At 37.7% G+C, this 19,211-nt stretch overlaps 2 protein-coding genes across 3 annotated transcripts in view; one reads left to right on the forward strand and one right to left on the reverse strand.

Annotated features, from left to right (window-relative positions):
- Nucleotides 1-1,959, forward strand: part of Ccdc73 (coiled-coil domain containing 73) — a 115,765-nt gene extending 113,806 nt beyond the window's left edge. Inside the window, exon 18 of the mRNA XM_070032649.1 lies at nucleotides 1,370-1,959. Coding sequence (XP_069888750.1) covers nucleotides 1,370-1,585 — 216 coding nt within the window. The 3' untranslated portion in view covers nucleotides 1,586-1,959. The remainder of the gene's footprint in view (nucleotides 1-1,369) is intronic.
- Eif3m (eukaryotic translation initiation factor 3 subunit M) lies at nucleotides 1,921-18,569 on the reverse strand. Of its 2 annotated transcripts, none has more exons than XM_070032650.1 (11): nucleotides 18,488-18,569; nucleotides 16,687-16,819; nucleotides 14,831-14,969; nucleotides 14,442-14,565; nucleotides 14,186-14,280; nucleotides 9,583-9,666; nucleotides 8,996-9,095; nucleotides 8,124-8,205; nucleotides 3,913-4,056; nucleotides 2,568-2,628; nucleotides 1,921-2,113 (listed from the first exon to the last, which is right to left on the reverse strand). In XM_070032650.1, exons 1-11 carry the CDS (start codon nucleotides 18,527-18,529, stop codon nucleotides 1,993-1,995), a joined length of 1,125 nt encoding a protein of 374 aa, XP_069888751.1. In that variant the 5' UTR covers nucleotides 18,530-18,569; the 3' UTR covers nucleotides 1,921-1,992. The 2 variants fall into 2 exon arrangements, with proteins under 2 accessions (XP_069888751.1, XP_069888752.1); XM_070032651.1 differs by lacking the exon at nucleotides 18,488-18,569 and adding an exon at nucleotides 18,168-18,221.
- Nucleotides 18,570-19,211: the final 642 nt, after the last annotated feature.

Below are 19,211 nucleotides of genomic sequence, written 5' to 3' on the forward strand. Positions count from 1 at the left end.
GCTATTCAGAAAGCCGAATTCTTAAGGATTGAGATTTGAAACCAGCCCAGCCAGACAAAATGTCTAGACACTTATCTCTAATTAACCAGCAAAAAGCCAGAACTGGAATCATGATTCCTGTGGTAGAGCATCAGCTGTGAGAGCTTGAGGACCTAAATTCAAGCCCCACTACTGACACATAACACACACAAACACACTTAAGTCTAGAAGAATTACAACAAAATGTTGAATGTTTGGGATCTTTAATGTGATTCTTATCATGCATTTTTTCTAAAACACACATACATTTTTCTTATACGTAAAGCACAATAACTTATCTAAAAGGTATTTAGCAAAGATGAATACACTAAATCTGGGACTCTATCAGATTTTCACAGGAAATTACCTAAAATTTATTTTTTTCTTCAGTATTGGGGTTTGAATTTAGGGCCTCCATCTTACTATGCTAAATTCGCTACAGATGCTGAGGTACATCTCCAGACCGCTAATCTATTTTTGATTGGATAAACTGGAAGACAATTTCAACATTCAATAGAACATAGTTAAATCATTACACAGTTAATAAAAGGGATTTTGTTTTTTTTTGCTGCCACAGACAATTGCTTATTAAAAGTTTCAAAGAGGGGCTGGGAAGGTGGCTCAGAGGTAGAGCGCTTGCCTTGCATGCATGAGGCCCTGGGTTCGACTCCTCAGCACCACATAAGCAAAAAGAAAAAAGCCAGAAGTGGTGCTCAAGTGAGCTGAAGAGCTGAGGGACAGCGCCTAGGCCCAGAGTTCAGGCCCCACGACTGGACCCCCCCCCAAAAAAAAAATAAATAAATAAAAGTTTCAAAGACCTCTAAAACCTAGTCATAGGAAAAGGCAAGATAGGAAATTCTATAGAGATAAAAAATGCTAAAAAAAGGGGAAAAAAGACTTGTACAAAATGGTAAAATGTTGGTCTCAACATTTTGGGTAGTGAATTACAAATAATTTTTAGTTTTTTACATAGGTTTTTCTATTTTTAAATTTCTAACAAATATTTGACTATTTACTTCCATTTGAATGTTTAGGTTTCCACCAGTTTTGATGGAAGACACAAAAATAGACATGTTTGGAAAAGGTGTGAAAAATGAAACTAGATTTTACCTGTATAAATTTCTTTCATTGTAAACACAAGACTTTTAGAAATGTGGTATTCCTGGAACTGATTAGATTTTGCAGAACTACCACATAAAAACACATATTCACATTGTACAGGATTTTATTGTGTGTGCTAAAACTACTAATGTCATTGTTAGCTACAGAGATGTTGGCTGTATTAAATACTGACAATTTAAGAGGCTTACCAGTTTTTTTTCAAAGACAAAATAAATTCCATCTTTCTTAGGTAAAAGGAAAGGCTCTGATTTCACCTGTGCTACAAAGCCATTATCAAGCAATCAAGGTTAAAGCTATTCTTGATCTGGCTGCCATTTCTGATGAAGATGATTGGCAGGATCATGTTACAAATCAACTAACTGAAATTGCAGATTTCCTAAGTGCAGAAAATGACAACCAATCTAAAAAAAGAAAAGCAGAAGAGATGTTGGAAAAAATAGACTGAGTAGTGTTGATAAATGCATTCACTGGTGAAATGATATGAGTGAAACACTGGCATAATTTTTATTGGAGTGAAAACTTCATATAAAGCTATACAGTTGTCTTGAGTTTCCCAGTTTTTTGAATGTGATAGTTTTGTTATGTATTTATTCTGCAAATATATCAATAATAATTTCTAGATTAGCTGAGTTAGCTGTTAGTATCCACATCCCCTTAATTAGCTTTATTTACTGTCTTCCCCTCTGCATGTAATTCTTTCCAAGTTATAATCTATAACTTTCTAATTCCTGGCATTTTCGATTATACTTTAACTTTGAGAGAACAAATGTCCAGACTATAAAAGATTTTAGTATATTTTACTAGGATTTCTTTTTTTTTCCCCCAAAAGAACAAAATTGTATGCATTAAATTTCAGGTATCAGAAAGACTCAAAAGGCTGTTTTTCACTTTGTTCAAGTTTTGTTTCCAAGCATTAAGTGTGTCATACAGTTGTTGCCACTGCTGTTTTCCAAATGTCCGATGTGTGCTATGACTAAAAATCAAAAAATTAAAACAAAATATTAGTCAATCTTCTATCCTCTCGTATACTTTCATCATAGTACACACTTGAATCTACTTAAAAGCAAACCTTTAATAACAGACAATTTAAAATTAGAGAATTTAAAAATCAGATGCTTATTTAAAAAAATAGTTTTTGCCATATTGATTCTAAACCTTCTATTCTCACCAACTACAAAAACAGACTCAAAAGTCATTAGTATTCTAGACAATGCTCAGTCATTAAATGAAATGTGCTGGAAAATAGGACTCTTTCATTAAATAAGCTAATCACATTCAGTTTGAACTTTAATAAAATTATGATAAACAGCCACTATTTAACTACAGTCAACAGAATACCACCTTGGTTCTCTAAATATTTTCATGAAATAAATGATCAGAATAAACTAAATGTTCTACAAAAAGCAGCAACATATTAAATATCTTACCTGACCACTACTTTTCTCTGGGTCTGATCAATTTTGCAGTAGACCATTTTAGTTCTCACTGCTGAAAAAAGATTTTTCATAAGATATGTCATACAGAAACTTTCTAAGAAAGACAGTTAAAACAAAATACAATAAAAATTTGCTTTGTTTTATAAAATAACTCTGTGAATCTTGTAAGAAAAGCAATATACTGCAATTAAGAGGATGGTTATGTAATTGACAGTCCTATGGCTGATGGGTCAATCTACTCAATTATTACTATACAGTTTTAGACTTCTAGTTATAGCTAGACTCCAGTTGCTCACATCTATAATCCTAGCAATTGGGGAGGCTGAGATCTGAGTACAAAGGTTCTGAGCCAGGCTAGGAAGACTGGAGAGATTCACTGTAGTTAACTAGACAAAAGCCAGAAGTGGAGGTGTGCCTCAAGTAGTAGAGCACGACTTGTGAGGAGGAGTACAAGGACCCAGTGCAGGAACTAGAACAAAAATAATTCCAGTTCTTCCTATAATTGTACACAGCAGGTGAAGTAATTTCCTACTAAGGTTTTACTCTTTACTCTTAGATGACTATTGAGAGTTACATCATTAGAAATGATGTCAACGCCTCTATAGATTTTAATTTATTATCTTCCCGGCTTTTAAATCAAAAAATGGGGGAAAATTCTTGATTAACTCAATTACTTTATAATGTGATTGTTGAGGAAGAAATCTTATTTCTGACCTAATTATAAAAAAAAATTGGCAATGTTTAATATTTGCAAAGTACTTGCTATGTGCCAGGAACCGTAATTTATCTACATTAATTCATTTAGAACTCATAATTACAAGTGAATTCTTCCATAACCAACAAAGAAAATCTAGTCTTAAACCTACATCTGATGCTAAATCTATGCTTTCAAACACCTAAAAGACTACGATTTATGCAATTTTACAAGGCAGAACACCCAAACCAATGTCTGCTGAATTTTCAATCTACAAATGTATTTGCTTATCAATTAAACATATATATATATTGGGGCTGGGAAGTTGGCTCAGTGGTAGAGTGCTTGCCTTGCAGTATAAGGCCCTGGGTTCGATTCCTCAGCACCACGTAAGCAGAAAAAAAAAGTTGGAAGTGGCGCTGTGGCTCAAGTGGTAGAGTGCTAGCCTTGAGCTGAAGAGCTGAGGGACAGTGCTCAGGCCCAGAGTTCAGGCCCCACGACCAGACCAAAAAATAAATAAAAATAAATAAAATAAACATATATATTTGCTACAAAACAATCTGCTTTGTTAACGTAAGTTTCATTTCAAGGTAAAAATACAAATTTCTACGTAGTAAGAAAAAAAAGTTCTAGTTGTCTTACCATCAATAACAAAGGCTTCAACATCATCAGCTCCAATCTGAAGTTCTTGCTGCATTGTATCAAAAGAAATTTCTTTATTTTCTACTGCCATTCCCATAAAAGTAAGCAGTCTCATTTTTGCCATGTTCTGTTCATGTAACAGGCCTGAATAACACAATAGTGAAACTTGTTGAGTACCTAAATTAATGAAACATCTACACAATTATAACTCTTTGAGTTAAGATGTAGAAATCACTGAGCATTTAGAATAAAGTTATTTTTGCAAACCATGAACTGACATTATAGTGTTTAAAACTTATTTTCAAAATTGGAAAGGAGGTAGGGGAAGAACAGGAATATGGTTGAGGGGTGAATTTGTTTAGTATATGTATAGATATATGGATATACCATAACACCCCCCTGATAATTTTTACAAATGCATTACACACACACACTTATTTTTTGTAATGTTTCTTTTCATTTAACATTCTTAACATTTTTATTTTCAGTTATAAAAATACTTCATTTCCTGTTATGCTACTCTGGATCTAATATTAAAAATCAAAACTTGCCAAAAATGTGCTCAGTATTTGTAACATACATACATATATTACATAAGTATATATGCAGTTATAGGCCAATATACTTTAATACTAAATAAAATTATCTGTTCCTTATAAGGAAAAAAGTAGGAAACTATATCAAAGTTTGTGTTATAATTTCTAATGAAACATGCTGTTGTAGTTAAGCCTAGGAAGAAAGTTTAAAAATATGATTCTTTTACTTTAAAAAACAAAACCAAAGAGATCAAATGACTAACTTAAAGTTACAAAGTCAGCAGTTGTCCAAGGCCTAGAACTTAGGTCCATTTATAAAACAAAGCACTTAAAGGAAAAAATAATTTAAAAATTCTACATATCTAAATTATATCATGGTTCCAAGCTGAAACAGAATTAAAGTATATCTTATGTATTTGTTCTAATCGTATTATAAAATTTTTTAAACGAATATAGATTTGCATGTTCCTTTTTTCAACTTTGAAATTACATAAACTCAGCAAATAAACTCAGTCTAAGTCTGTATTGCTAAAAAAGTTCTATGTCTGAGCACTCTCTAAAATGAAATTTATAACATTCATTTATTAGAGAAACCTCATTAATGTAGCACATGATCATCTGTTAATTAGCTGTAATTATGATACAGTCTTCCTATCTGGCACAGATTCAACAAAAAACATGATCATCATAACTCAAATGAATGAGGTGCAAAAGTAAGTATTGTTAACTGGGTTTAATGGTAATCTACAAGCATCAAAAAAATCAATTAGTGCACATTAACCCTAATTAACAAATGCAAATCAGATGCTGATTAACTTTCTGAAGCAAGAAGGTAACAACTGGATAAGACCAGATTACATGTGGACATGTTAGGGCAATTCAGTTGACACAAGATAATGATACTACTGCCCCAAGTTGTCAGTGTTAATAAAAAAATACATGCTTTAACACCCTGATACCACCTGTGGAATCAATTTTCAGCTGTAACAAATGCTTACTACATTAAGAACCCCAAACATAAACTTTTAATGAAATGTTTTCTCCAAGGCATTTTAATATGAACAAATTGCTAATAGAAGATTCTTAATTTGCATAGATGTTCAAAATCAAACAGATTAGGGAATCTGATTTCCAGCTGGCACAATAAGTTAGCAATGTTAGGAATTTTTTCCCATCAATAATATGTAATAATAATTATATAAAAATAAAACATTACAGAAGCTCAAAAATTCCTAAATATTCTACTTCTATGGGCATATATCTTCTTTGAATATGACAAAATGAGTTGAAGCTTCTGACATTTCTAAAATCCAATTAAAAGTATTCTTTAAATTTCACTCTTACTTTATATAGGTACAACCTTAATGCAAGTGAAATAAGCATATCAAAGGGATGAAGATTATTTCTAGGATAAACTATATAAAATTCTTATTTATTTTACATGTGGAAACTTATGTCTAAAAACACTTCAAATAAATGCTTAAAGTAACTACTTTAAAATAAACCAAATTTAAAGCCTCTTGTGCTTTTGTTCTAACCATCAAACTGTTAAGCAAGCAGGTAAGGTATGAGTTAAAGATTTACAGGAAGCTTTATTTGTTTCATAAAACTAGAATACTACCTTCAAAGAGAAAGGCACAATGTTGTGTGTCATATTTCAATTTTAAAGTTATAAAAAATCTAATTTTATGGAAACATTTATTCATTACTAATATGTCAAGAGCTTAATGCAGTAATAAAAAAATGTGCACCATTGAGCAATTTCTGCATTGTCACTGACCCGTCTTAAAATGCTGCAATATAGAAAACGCAGTTTTAATGCATGCAATAGCTTATGAACCAGTGCTCCTTTGAAACAGTCAATTACACATCAATGGGGGAGTGTCAAAGTGTTAATTACTACTCCTTTTGCCTTGGTGCGTAAATAAAGAGGATGCTGACATTAACATTCCATCACACAGCTTCATGCCACAAAACAAATTAACTGGGACAGAATGTGGTTTTCTGGGTCTAGTGCACTTGGCAAAGCATTCTACATGCTTTTGCATCTATTTAAATCTTTGTTATATTTCAACTGCCTTACTATCAAATAAATCAATCTTTCCCAATCCCAATGGCTGCACAGATTTACAGATGACAGGAATTAAGTCTGGTCTAAGACTAGGCTAAGTCTAGTCAAGTAGATTATAATTATACTCTTCTTCATCTACACCTCAACCAAGAAAGTTATAATTCAGTTTTAATATGAAACATAGTCAACCTCTAAGGGATTTTGGTTATTGCCTAACAGAAAAATAAGCCCATTAGTTTCATAGTTGATGATCTTGTCAAAAAACCGACAAAACAAACGCAAGAACTTAGTAGTTTTACAATTAGAATCTTGTAAAGTTGCAACTTTTTTAAGTAGTCTGTAATTTTAAAAAAATCTCTGAAAGACAATGAAAATACTGAAGTTATTCAATTTTCTGAGATCTGATGAATTAAGGTAATGAAATTTAAAGATCAAAATCAGAATTTTTATACTGTCTTCAATGAAATGGAGGCCCAGCAACATTTCTATTGAAATTGAGTAAAATCAATACATTCTCATTTCTATTTCTTTAGATCTAATTAATAATGGTACATCTTCTGTAATTCTTAAATTTTGGGCAGATGGGTCATGATGATGGATGAGGTGGGGTAATGGGTGAAGGGAGTTGGGTGGGAGGGAATGTGTGGGTGGTGTCCAAGCAAGAATGAAATACTATGGAGGGAAAAGAACTGTTACAGTCTTTTAACTACATCTATTAAGAACAAATAGCAGTCAAAAATATAAATCACAATGTATCTAGAAAATAATGTTGCACACGCATACTTATGTACATACATATACACACTCTTTAAACAACTTTATTTTTGTTGGTTGTGGGGCCTGAACTCTGGGTCTGGGCACTGGTCTATCAGCTCTTCAGCTCAAGGCTAGTGCTATACCACGTGAGCCATAGCGCCACTTCCAGATTTTTCTGCTTATGTGGTGTTGAGGAATCGAACCCAGGGCCTCATGTATGCAAGGCAAGCACTCTACCACTGAGCTACCTTCCTAGCCCCTGAATACATTTCTTATCAAGCATTGTTGCCTCCTCCTTTGTTTCCCCTTCTCATCTCCCCCCACACCTCCCATTATAACTAAAGTAAAAATTCTTTCAATTACTTTTCTGCACCTTCTCTCACCAATTTTAAAAACACATTATTAATGAAACTATTTTTATCTGTCTCTTTTCTAAACACACCTTTTTTTTTTTTTTTTGCTAGAATTTAATGAGAATCACAGTAATGCAGAGTTAGAAGGGCCTAAAGACTTCATGGAAGTGAAAAAGATCTAGGTTATTTACTAGCTAGTTTCCTGCTCTTGTCTAAAAAAAATTTTTTTTAATGCTGTTTATATCTTTGTTTCTGGTTCCTGCTCTTGTCTAAAAAAATTTTTTTTTAATGCTGTTTATATCTTTGTTTCTGGTTCCTAATTCATCCTTAGGTCATCTTTTCAACTGTTAATGTAGGTCCCTGTTCTATAACACAGCACTCATTAGGGTAATCTACATACAAAGCCTGAAGTATATTTGCAGGGTCTCACAGTGGACAACTTTTACAGAGTAGCATGATCCCATCTTTCTATCTCATCAAAATCCCAAAACTTACCAAGTGAATCAATGAAGTCTTTATTATTCTGATAAAATTTGACATAGGATGCCAATTTAGCACTCACAAAAATGGTTAAAAGCTAAAAAGAGACAAGGAAAAAAAGCCATTAAAACAGAATTAAGACTCACAATCAAGGTTCCTCCCCCCACCCCCCACTGACCTAATAAGAAAATATTTTAGGGAAGAATCAGTGGTTTCATCAGATTACCATTCAAGTCATCTACTTTCATATTGCTCATTAATATGCTATGAGCAATGAAGGATGGTGTGAATGGAACAACTCAATGGAAAATAATCAAAAAAGTATTTATACTTGCATTTCAAAAGTATGTTTACGAGGGTTTTTCGGTTTATTTTTGAGAGGGTCTTGAAAGGTAGCCCAGATTGGCATTGAGCTTGCAAGCCTCAACCTTCAGCCTTCTAACTGTTGTGATTATAGGAAAGTATAGGCATACATGGTTGTTTATGGCTGGTTTTTTTTTTTTTGGTGGTTAAGTGGAGATAAGAGTCTTACACACTGGCTTTGAATTGCAATATTCAGATCTCAAGATTCCCAAGTAGCTAGAATTACAGCATAAACCATGTAGCAACTGGCTTATGATAAAATATTAGATGTATCTTCCCAATTTGGAAGTAATTCAAAGAAGAGTGTACTATCAAAGTTCATAATGGACTAAGGAGATGACGGTAAGGAAGAATAGCACTGTTTTTAGTGGTGGAGAAGACGTGGGCCTAAATAGCAGCCTGATCTGGATATAAAGGCAGTAGGATCTCTCTAGTAGTTATATCAATGCAAACAGAAGTCTAATGCAAACTTGTTGCTCCAGCATGTAACGTTTTGGAAAAAAGAGACTTGAACAACTACTTACATCATGAATAAGCTCGCCTTCCAAAAACTTGACTGGTTTTAAAGTAAGAAGATGGTCAAAGAGAAATGCATTTGGATCTTTCAGTGCTCGTACAATACACCTTAGTTAGAAAACAAAACAAAAAGGTATGATCAGAGTATTGAAATCCTAACCATATATACTTTTGCAGATCACAAAATATTTTCAATAAACCAAGAATCTAATATACAACACTACAAGAAAGGTTCAAGAGGTTCAAATAGGCTTATAAATCTTTAAAATGCAGATATACTTGTTTTAATATGATGAAATAAAATAGATGGTAGACAAACAAGCTGAGGAGAAAGCACCAAGGTGAACAGAGAGCAAGCAGCAGCACCTTGCCTTGTACCATGTGTCAAGTGCTTTATAGGCTTCTCATAAGTCATCCCTCCAACGCTGACACATATAATACCATCATGCCTATTTGTCATCATTTAGAAAGAAGCCCAAAAAGAACAAGTAACTTCTCAGCAAGTTCTAAATAAGGTATGGAGCAAAATTTTGAATGTGGCAGTTCAGCCTGTAAGACCCATACTTGTTCTCATCAGAGCAAAGCTTAATATTACCTGTGGGCATCAACGCGAGCCTGGGAAGCATTGTCTTCTGTGTAACTTCCAAGCAATTCCACCATGACTTTTGAAGCAGCATCACTAAAAAGAAATACTGCTTTAGGAACTGAATGTTACTGTCACGCAGTTAAAAGTACATGACAAGACCTGTAATGGTATATAATAGAGAACAAGACACATCCCTGTCTACAAAAGAGAAGGAAAAAAAAGAAATAATAATCATGGCACTTCCCTTTTAATATGAAAGTCTAGATAAAACTAAGGGGAAAATAACTAATGAGTAAATGCTATCAAGGAAATAAATGGTGAAGTAACACAAGTCACAAGAAAATAAAGTAGAAAGGGAAGATTGCTTTATCAAGTGTGCAGGAAGTCTCTCTCAAGAAATGACAAGTAAATAGAGACCCAAGGTATAAAATATCCCTCATTATTCTTGACTTAGCTGTGTAAAAAGCTGTTGGTGAAAGGTGGGGGAAGATGATTTTCCAGAATGAGAGAAGACTGAACTAAAGGCACAGGATGGGAAACTGTTGAGGCAAGGATGGCCGCTGAGCCAACATCAAATATTTACAGAACTGTTTAAGCTATCTCTCCAATTAAATTATCCTTAGAATTGTACACACAATCAATGATTTCTGCCAAGAGGAGGATAAAGTAGCTAAATACATTCATTTCATTTGAACTCAGAAAATGGTTTGTCTTCACCCTTCATTACTTCCTTTAACCGATGAATCTTGAGCTAGTTCAGAAAGCTCTGTAGTGGGAGAAAACAGGCCTGGGTTTCTCTATAACACTTTTTCTTCACATCTGCATCAACTATTGTCTTTAATTCCAGTTCCTTCTTTGGGTGTCACTCCACCCACTCAGTGCCCATTATGTGCTGAATATTCTTGGGAGTGCAAAGGTTGACAAAGTTCATTGTTTTCATTGAACCTGCACCTGTATTTAACAAAGGACATTCAATGCTCTCATAAAAATGCATGTTTGGCCAGGCGCTGGTGGCTCATACCTGTAATCCTAACTACTCAGGAGGCTGAGATGTGAGGATCGTGGTTCAGAGCCAGCTTGGGCAGTAAAGTCTGGGACTCTTATCTCCAATAAACCCAGAAAACTGGAACTGGCATTGTGACTCAAGTGGTAGAGTGCCTGCCTTGAGCTCAAGGATAGTCCCAGGCCCACAGTTCAAGCCCCATGACTGACAAAGAAATAAAAATACGGTGCTATAAAAAGAACTGAGCCTCAAAAAGGAATGTTTCTGGCAGAAATGAAGTTGTATGGACTAGATCGTGTCTAACAAGGACATACTTTCTGAAATAGGGAGTCAATATTTTAGGTTTTGTAGGCTGAGATCTCTGCTGCACCTACCTACTCAACTTGACAAAAGTAGCCAGAGACAGTACAGAAATGAGTCAGCACATGTGTTACCCATAAAACTTCATGGACACCAAAATATGGTATCCATATAATGTTCTCATCATGTAATATTACTCTTGCTTTGATTATAAAAACTGCCAGTGCTAGTGGCTCACACTTGTAATCCCAGCTACTCAGGAAGCTGATATCTGAGTATCACGAAGCTAGCCAAAGCAGGAAAGTCCATGAGATTCTTTATTTCCAATTAACCATTCTAAAACCATAAGTGGAGCTGAGGCTCAAAAGTGGCAGAGCATTAGTCTTGAGCACAAAAGCTCAGGGACAGTGTTCAAGCCCCATAACCAACAAAAGTAATTAAATAAAAAACATTCTTAGCTTGTGGCCCATCCATAGGTGCCATTAACTATCCAGCTGGGAAAGGTCATGGTGGTGTGTCCCGGACACAGGTTCATTATGTCAAGGTGATGTAACAAGAGAGGGTATGTGGGGTGGGGTATGTGTGTTAACACAGAGGAAAGCTGAGGAACTATTCATATAAAGCTTTTGTAGTCTGTCACTGAGCCATCCAAAAATGACTTTCATCACTTTCACCAAGCTGAGGCCCCAGAGAGAGGTATTATACCCTATATTAAGAATTTGTACTATAACCTGGAGAAAGTGAATATCCAAGGAATATGCTGAAGTTTACAACAGCAGTGGCTGCCCAATGAAGACCTGTGACAAGCTCAGAGATAGTACTGGTTTATAGAGAGGTAATTACTGTGAAGGCAGAAATAACCAAATATGGTACTTTCAATAAGAAGATGAAGGAGGCAGGGGGTGTATATGTTAAGGATGATATGAGATTGACCATGTGCTAGTAAGAACACAGAGACTTCACTTGCAGAAGTGAATGCTAAATTCATTTTGATTACATTGAGTTTGTGGCACCTCTGGGCCACATACAGACAGAAACAGGAAGCAGTTGACATACAGATCTGAAACTTGGAAGATCAGTCTGGGTTCAAGACCTAGACTGTTACTCTGTAGGTGATAGAGGCCATGGGAACATATCAGATGACCCAGGAAAAGGGAGCCAAGTGAGCAGAAAGGTTCTAGGCTGACAGCTTGAGTAATACCAATCATCTAAGGAATAAGACCAGTCATTTACAAAGGTACCAAAATGAACTGTCAAAGAGGTGGAGAAAACTAGCACAGTGGGAATCAGCCAAGAGAAGAGCTTCTGAGGAAAAGGGGTACAATACTGTTGAAAGGCCAGGACTGGGTCTACAGAATGTCCACTGGGCTGTATCTGTTCTTACAGGACCTGAAATTCAAATACTGCAAACTAATTTTCACTTCAGAAAACTAGAGGAAAGTCAAGGCTGTTATACTTGGAAAGTGTTATGATAATTTCATGTGACTGTCTTTGGAAAGAGCATATACTCTGTAGTTCAAACTATCACTTCATATTATTGTCTTGTGTGTCTGACTTTTTTGTCACTGTTTAGTTTTGGGAATAGTCATTCTCCCAACAAATATATATCAGTTTTCTACCAGAGTCATGTACTGTTCTAGTAACAAAGCAATATCCCTACTATCATGAAGCTTATGTTCTTGTGGGGATACTAAACATTAAATATTTAGGATACCTGTTAGTAATAGCTAGCACAATGGAAAAATAATACAATAGGGATGGGGTGGTGCTGTTAGCTAGCTACAAGGTACTAGGAAGTGTTTCTCACAACAACTAAGTAGATGTGAAGAGGGTAGGGGTGGGGCAGGAAGCAACATGGATACAAAGAGTTTACTATAGAAGAGTGAGTACTATGGTGCTGGAGTTGACTGTCTTTTCCTCTAAAGCCACTAAAAGATTCTCTGTATAAAGGAAACAATTTTTTTCTGGTGGTATTGAGTTTGACCTCAGGTCCTTGTGCTAGCTTGACAGGCCCTGCACTACTTGAAAGTTGCTTCTGGTCCTTTTTAGTTTTTTGTTTAGTTTTAGTAAAAATTATTGCCTCTATAGGCCTGCACCAAAATCGTGTCTATACTTCCTGTATAACTTGGATGGCAGGTGTCCATCATTGTGCTTAGCTTGTTGAATTAAGATGAGGTCTCACTTTTTTGTTTAGGATGGCCTCAAAGTGCCATCCTCCTGATCTTTGCCTCTGAAGTAAGTGTGAAGTAAGTGTGATTACAGGCTTGAGCATCACATCTAGCTTTTACATGGTAACTGTTCTTGCTGATACTAATACATTAAACATTTTGGCACTAAAAGCTAGCACAAAACTTAGAAAACTAAAAAGCTGGGTCTGGCTGGGTTGATGGTGGCTCACACCTGTAATGTTACTACTCAGAAGGCTGAAATCTGAGGATTACAGTTTAAAGCCAGCCCAGGCAGGAAAGTCCAGGAGACTCTTCTCTCCAATTAAGCACCAAAAAAGCTGTAAGTAGACCTGTGGCTCAAGTAGCAGAGAGCTAGCATTTGTTGGCATTCTAAAAGTACATATAAAGAATAATAAATATTGTAGGACTAGGTTTGTCTTTTTTTGAGTAGAACTTAGGTTTGAACTCAGGGCCTCCCTGGCTAGGCAATGCCTAGCAGTTGCCTCCCAGTTGCTGAGTAATGCCTCCAGTCTTCTTGGCACTGATTATTTGGAGACATGGTCTTGCTTTTCTCCCAGATTCATACCTGTCCTGAAATCCACCTGTTTTAGGCTTCCTGTCATAACTGGGATAACAGACATGCATCACCACATGCAGCTTTCTTCCTGTTTTAATGAGTTGCATGGACTTCTCTGCTCTGGCTAGCCTGGCACACAACCTTCCAGATCTCAATCTCTCAAGTTGTTAAGATTGCAGGCATTAGCCATTGGCATCCAGCTGTGAGAACCTCTGACTGATGTACCCTCACCACCACTCAACAAAAGCAACAGCATGACTGTACTAAGATATGAAAGCACCATTAATTAAACCAGTCAAATGTCACACAGAGTTTTGGAATTAACAACCGTACTAATTCCAAAACAAAAGCAAGTGTTCGGCTTTTAACAAGTTTACAGATGAGGTAAAACACTTTAATCTCTGCAACTATCTTTTAATTTAGAAGGTACAATTTATAGAAATAGGTTTATAACAACTGTAGAGAACAAAGTAGAATAAAAATGACTGGCTTTACTAGTCTTCAAAAACCACACCCACCTATTTATATTCCCTATTAAGTTGTAAGTTCACTACTTTTGAATACCTTTTCTTACAATCCACAAGTGCCTCATAAAGTAGTCTTAAAAGGGTGTGCTTCTTTTCAGTGGTGAGATTCCAGTCAGAAATCCATTTTCTCACCTACAATGAGATTCACAACAGGAGAAAACTTAGTATCATGGCAGAGTGCATTTTCACAATTTAAAGATAACATTTAGGATACAAAAAACAGATTATTATTTTAGCTACAATATAAAACTACATTTTGTATAAGCAGAGCAAGTGTTCCATAAGTAACTCACTTGATCCAGCTCAGTTGGAATGTACTGGATGGCCCCACAAGATGCAGCCACTTTAATGAGGCTGCAGTACACGGTGTATCTTACAGGAGTATTCTTATCCATCCCATGAAAAAGGTTGCTTAGCCTGGTTAACAAGTAAAACAATGTTTAAGATGAGACACCACCATATTAAGTTCAGTTATTTGCTCTCGCAACAAACTTGAGATGGTACTAATAGTAACTTCCCTATTATCAAGGAAGGAATTAAGATACACAAAAGTTAAATGACTACCCAAGGTCACAACTAGTAAGAGCCATAGCTGACAGTCAAAGTTTCAAAAATTCTTGCTTTTAGTCATTAAAAGGTAGTGCCATAAAAACAGACAGGCCTCTTTCAGATCTTAACTTACAGCTGCAGTCTCAGAGATGGGCGCTCGCCTTCCCGAAACTTAACCAGCTTTTCACATAGGCTCTCAATCAATGCTTCTTGCTTGTCTGGTTCCAGGATCAACAGGAGTGATACCACGCTGTTCATCACACTTTCAACATCTACACAAGTACAATAACACAACAGTGATGCTATAATACGAAATGTGTCTAATAAGCATTCTCATAATAATGAAAAAATTATACTTAAGACATTAAAATATGTCATTTGGTTACTTACTATGAAACAGTACTAGATGGCTCTTTTCTGTCAATGGAAAGCTGCAAACAGTATTATGAATTCAATCTAAATAAGCACTGTTGCTCAGCAACATTCAGAAAGCAGTGTATTTTATAAAAGAAGACAGCAACTGCTATCTAGGTTTTGGTTTCTAACCAGTAAAAGATAGGTGACATACATGTCCATATACAAACTTCTATAATATTTTACTGGCAGGTATTCAATGATAAAGGTATTATTTGTTAGGTTTTAGGTCAGAATGCTGTCTGAATTGAGGAAAACCTGGTACTTATGTAAAGAATTATTCAGAAAAGAAAGCTATTAATTTTCTGGTTAAATGATTTTTTTCAGGTATTATAGATATTATTCCAATGCCAATTTTACCACAGTGCCACTTCTGGCTTTTTTTTCCCCTGCTTACGTGGTGCTGAGGAATCGAACCCAAGGCCTCATGCATGCAAGGCAAGCGCTCTACCACTGAGCCACCTTCCCAGCTCTCTCCAATGCCAATTTTAATCTCTAAATTTCAGAGATTTCAGAATGCAATATTAAAACTCAATAAGTAGGAAATCAGCCTAAAAGTAAGATGATGCTTGGTATTACTTAAGCTTTATTAACAGGATTTTTTTTTCATTCTGAAATTAACATTTCATATGTGCAGTAGCACTCAAGAAATATACATACTAATAGGTTTTTCTCAAAATACGTTACTGCACATGTTTAACAGATAAGATAAACTCAAATAATGTGCAAAAATGAAAAAAAAGGGCTGGGAAGGTGGCTCAGTGGTAGAGCGCTTGCCTTGCATGCATGAGACCCTGGGTTTGATTCCTTAGCACCACATAAGCAAAAAGAAAAAAGCCAGAAGTGGCACTGTGGCTCAAGTGGTAGAGTGCTAGCCTTGAGCTGAAGAGCTAAGGGATAGCACCCAAACCCAGAGTTCAGGCCCCACGACCGGACCTCCCCCCTCTCCCCCCAAAAAAGAAATTTAATTCAGACCTGTTGATTGCTAGACAGGTACCACAGGTTCCACACCTCCAGCCCCTTTTTCCACTGATTACATTTTTTATTTTTATTATTTATTTTTTTGCCACTACTGATGCTTTAACTCAGAGCACAGCATCTCTTTCTCACTTGGATTATTTTGCTCATTGCTGGTGCTTTACCATTTGAGCTAAACCTCCCACTTCTAGCTTTTTGCTGCTTAATTGGAGGTAGTTATGGACTTTGCTGCCCATGCTGGCTCTGAATTTCAATTGTCAGATCTCAGCCTCTTGTACAGCTAGGATAATAGGTGTAAGCCACTAATGCATAGCTAGCTACTGATTTTTGAGGTTTTACTACATGCCTAGGCCAGCCTGGGCTGCAAGTCTCCTAGTGATTTTTCTATTTTTTCTGGGTATGACAAGTATGTGCCACTGCAGCCAGCCATGGTGCTTTCCCCTACTACTGTGATAGCAGGTGTGAGGTGCAAATCATCATGCCCAGCCAGTGGCTGACATAGTTCATGAATTTCTGTTTGCTCAAGCTGGCCTCCACTGAAACCTTAAAGTCTGTTTTTATGATTATCAAGAAATAGAAAAAATATTAAAAACAAACCTTTATCATCTTCCTTCAGACATACATCACAGGCTTCAATAATTTGAGCTAAATCCACATGAAGTCCACCTTCTGAGTTCTCTTCTGAGATCTCAGCTCCTTTAGATTTCAGATAAGCACGAAGCTCAGCAGCCTGTGGAACCAGAGTTGTTATATATGTCAAAACATAAGGTCTCAAACCTTTTGAAAAAAAGAGACAAGTATTAACTAATCTGCTTTAAAAGGCATCTCCCCCACTTCTTCCATAGGAGCCACAGGTTTTCCTCCCTCTACAAGGCCTGTGGCTCCAGGGATACTACCTACCATTTATATGGAGCCTCCTGTCACTTGTATTTTGTATTTCTAATACAATAATCAGTTTGTCCAGGAAAACTTTCATTTGGACATTTTCTACCCTACTGCCTACATATAGTATTGAGACTTGGTAGTCAAATATTAATGCAGACAGCTTTAAAAACAATAAAATGAGACCAGGCACCAGTGGCTCACACCTACAATCCTAGCTACTCAGGAGCTGTGAGGACTGCAGTTCAAAGCAAGCCTGAGCAGCAAAGTCTGTGAGACTCATCTCTAATTTGCTAGTAAAAAGCCAGAAGTGGAGTTGTTGTGGCTCAAGTCTTGAGTGGAAAAAAGCTAAGGAACAGCACCCAGACTCTGAGTTCAAGCCTCAGTACTGGCCCAAGATGATGGTAATAATAATAATAATGATAATGCCATTCTAACATGCCACAAATGGTTCTGGGGCATTTACTATCTTAATGCCAATCATACTGACCATATGACCAGATATTAACACCTGGAGCAGTCAAGTACTTCCTTGAAAGGAATAGCTACTTAGAAATTCATGTATTACACCAATATTGTAACTTAACAAATGACGCTTTATAAGATCAATGACAAGAGCATCTTCATTCATGAATCCTTTTATATGTTAAGAAAAACCCATTATTTTAAAGTAATATATAACCAATTACGAGTAGCAAGTTTACTTTGTTAAATCAGTATTTTTCTTACATTCCCACAAGTTATCTTAGACCAGCAAAGATGTGGAAGCCAAAACCCCCATCTTCGTGGAGTAGCAAGCGAAAAAAAGGACGAAGCTAAAACTTCGAGAAATAGTTTTCAATGATACAGAATTACTATAATTTCACGTTTAGTTTAGCTCCCAACCGATTAGTTAAAACTTCTGTTATGGGGAAAACGAAATCCATCAGCCATCAGCCCTGAATACCAAAGAGCAAACCCCAAACTGTAAATTTCAAGGATCGGTATAGATCCAGATGGTGCTCCAGGCGTAATGGCTCAGAGCCTTTAAGGACAGACTGACAATATAGTTTGAAGTTACAGATCTCATCCCTGCACTAACAAGAACAGAAGACAACAGTCCACGTATGACAATACCAGTCTCCTTCGCCTTTGTGATTACACAGTAGTAAGAGCAGTTTTTGCAACTTTAATACAAAATGACTTTCCCCGCAGACCGGAAGTGGCTGCAATCGAGGGACGGAAGCAGTCACCATTCCTAATCAGCCGAAAAATACGGTGGTCCACACCGACGACAGCTGCAAGTCCCGACTCGCAGGAGGCTGGCAACGAACGGCGATGGCGGCTCGGTGCCCTCCGGCGACCCGCGGCGGGGCCGCACGGCCCGGGCCCGCGGCCTCGCGACTCCCACGCGGGGGTGAAACCCGCGGATCCCCGCCCGCCGGGCAGGGTGCCACGCGCCCGGCCCAGACCCGGCAGCGGCCCCTGAGACCGTCCCCGCGCCACCCGAGGCGGTGCCCACGGCCCCGGAGCGCACCTGATCTTCCTCACTGATGTCGATGAAGGCCGGGACGCTCATGGCGAAGGCCTGGGCGCCGCGGACGCCACACACGCAGACCACGCCAACCGGAAAAGAGAACAGGGCAAGAACCTCAGTGCCGCACAACCGCTTCCGGGTCACCCCCGCGCCGGTCCGGGCAGGGGCGGGGCCACGGGGCGGGGCAGGTCACGGGGCGGGGCCTGAAGTCCTCTGGCTCCCGCGGCGGCTGTGGGCGTGGCAGGCGTGCTTGCGTGAACGTCGCCGCGCAGACCACCTCCGAACGCCGGCCCTCAGCGTCCCTAACCCTGGGGGCCTGGGCTTCGCCTCACCTTCCTGCAGGTCCCTCTCTGGAATTTTAGACCTGTTGGCCATTGAAAATTGATTTTCCCTAATCGTCTGCCCAAACCGGCGCCCGAGCGTCGCGCAGAGCTTTCAGGATGCACGTCTGCTGCCAAGCGGACAGGTTTCCTTCCCGCGCCCCGCTCCACCCCGGCCTTCGTGGTATGATTTGACCTATTCTGTTTGAGGGACCAGCTGGCCGGAAGCTTCCCTGAGTTCGGGCGACTGCTTTTCAAAGGGTGCCCCCTAGTGCAGCTTGCGTTTCAATAGGGACCCACGATCACTAGAAAGTAATTAGAAAGGCAGGCCTAGCTGGCCGGCTCTCCACAGTGGAACTCCTGGGGATAGAGTCCCAGATGCTCCATTGGAGGGCTGGAGGGCT

This window comes from Dipodomys merriami, unplaced genomic scaffold (genome assembly GCF_024711535.1).
Source record: "Dipodomys merriami isolate MVZ:Mamm:240054 unplaced genomic scaffold, mDipMer1.0.p SCAF_21, whole genome shotgun sequence".
In the NCBI taxonomy this organism is placed as follows: domain Eukaryota; kingdom Metazoa; phylum Chordata; class Mammalia; order Rodentia; family Heteromyidae; genus Dipodomys; species Dipodomys merriami.

What these genes read in the sequence shown, in the direction of transcription:
- Eif3m (XM_070032650.1), bottom strand. Translation starts at nt 18,529, where the DNA reads ATGAGCGTCCCGGCCTTCATCGACATCAGTGAGGAAGATCAG. An exon ending in CCATCTCTGAGACTGCAGCT is followed by an intron (nt 14,566 to 14,830) that starts GTAAGTTAAGAT and finishes CTTGTTAACCAG; the next exon opens with GCTAAGCAACCTTTTTCATG. An exon ending in CTTGTGGATTGTAAGAAAAG is followed by an intron (nt 9,667 to 14,185) that starts GTATTCAAAAGT and finishes ATTTCTTTTTAG; the next exon opens with TGATGCTGCTTCAAAAGTCA.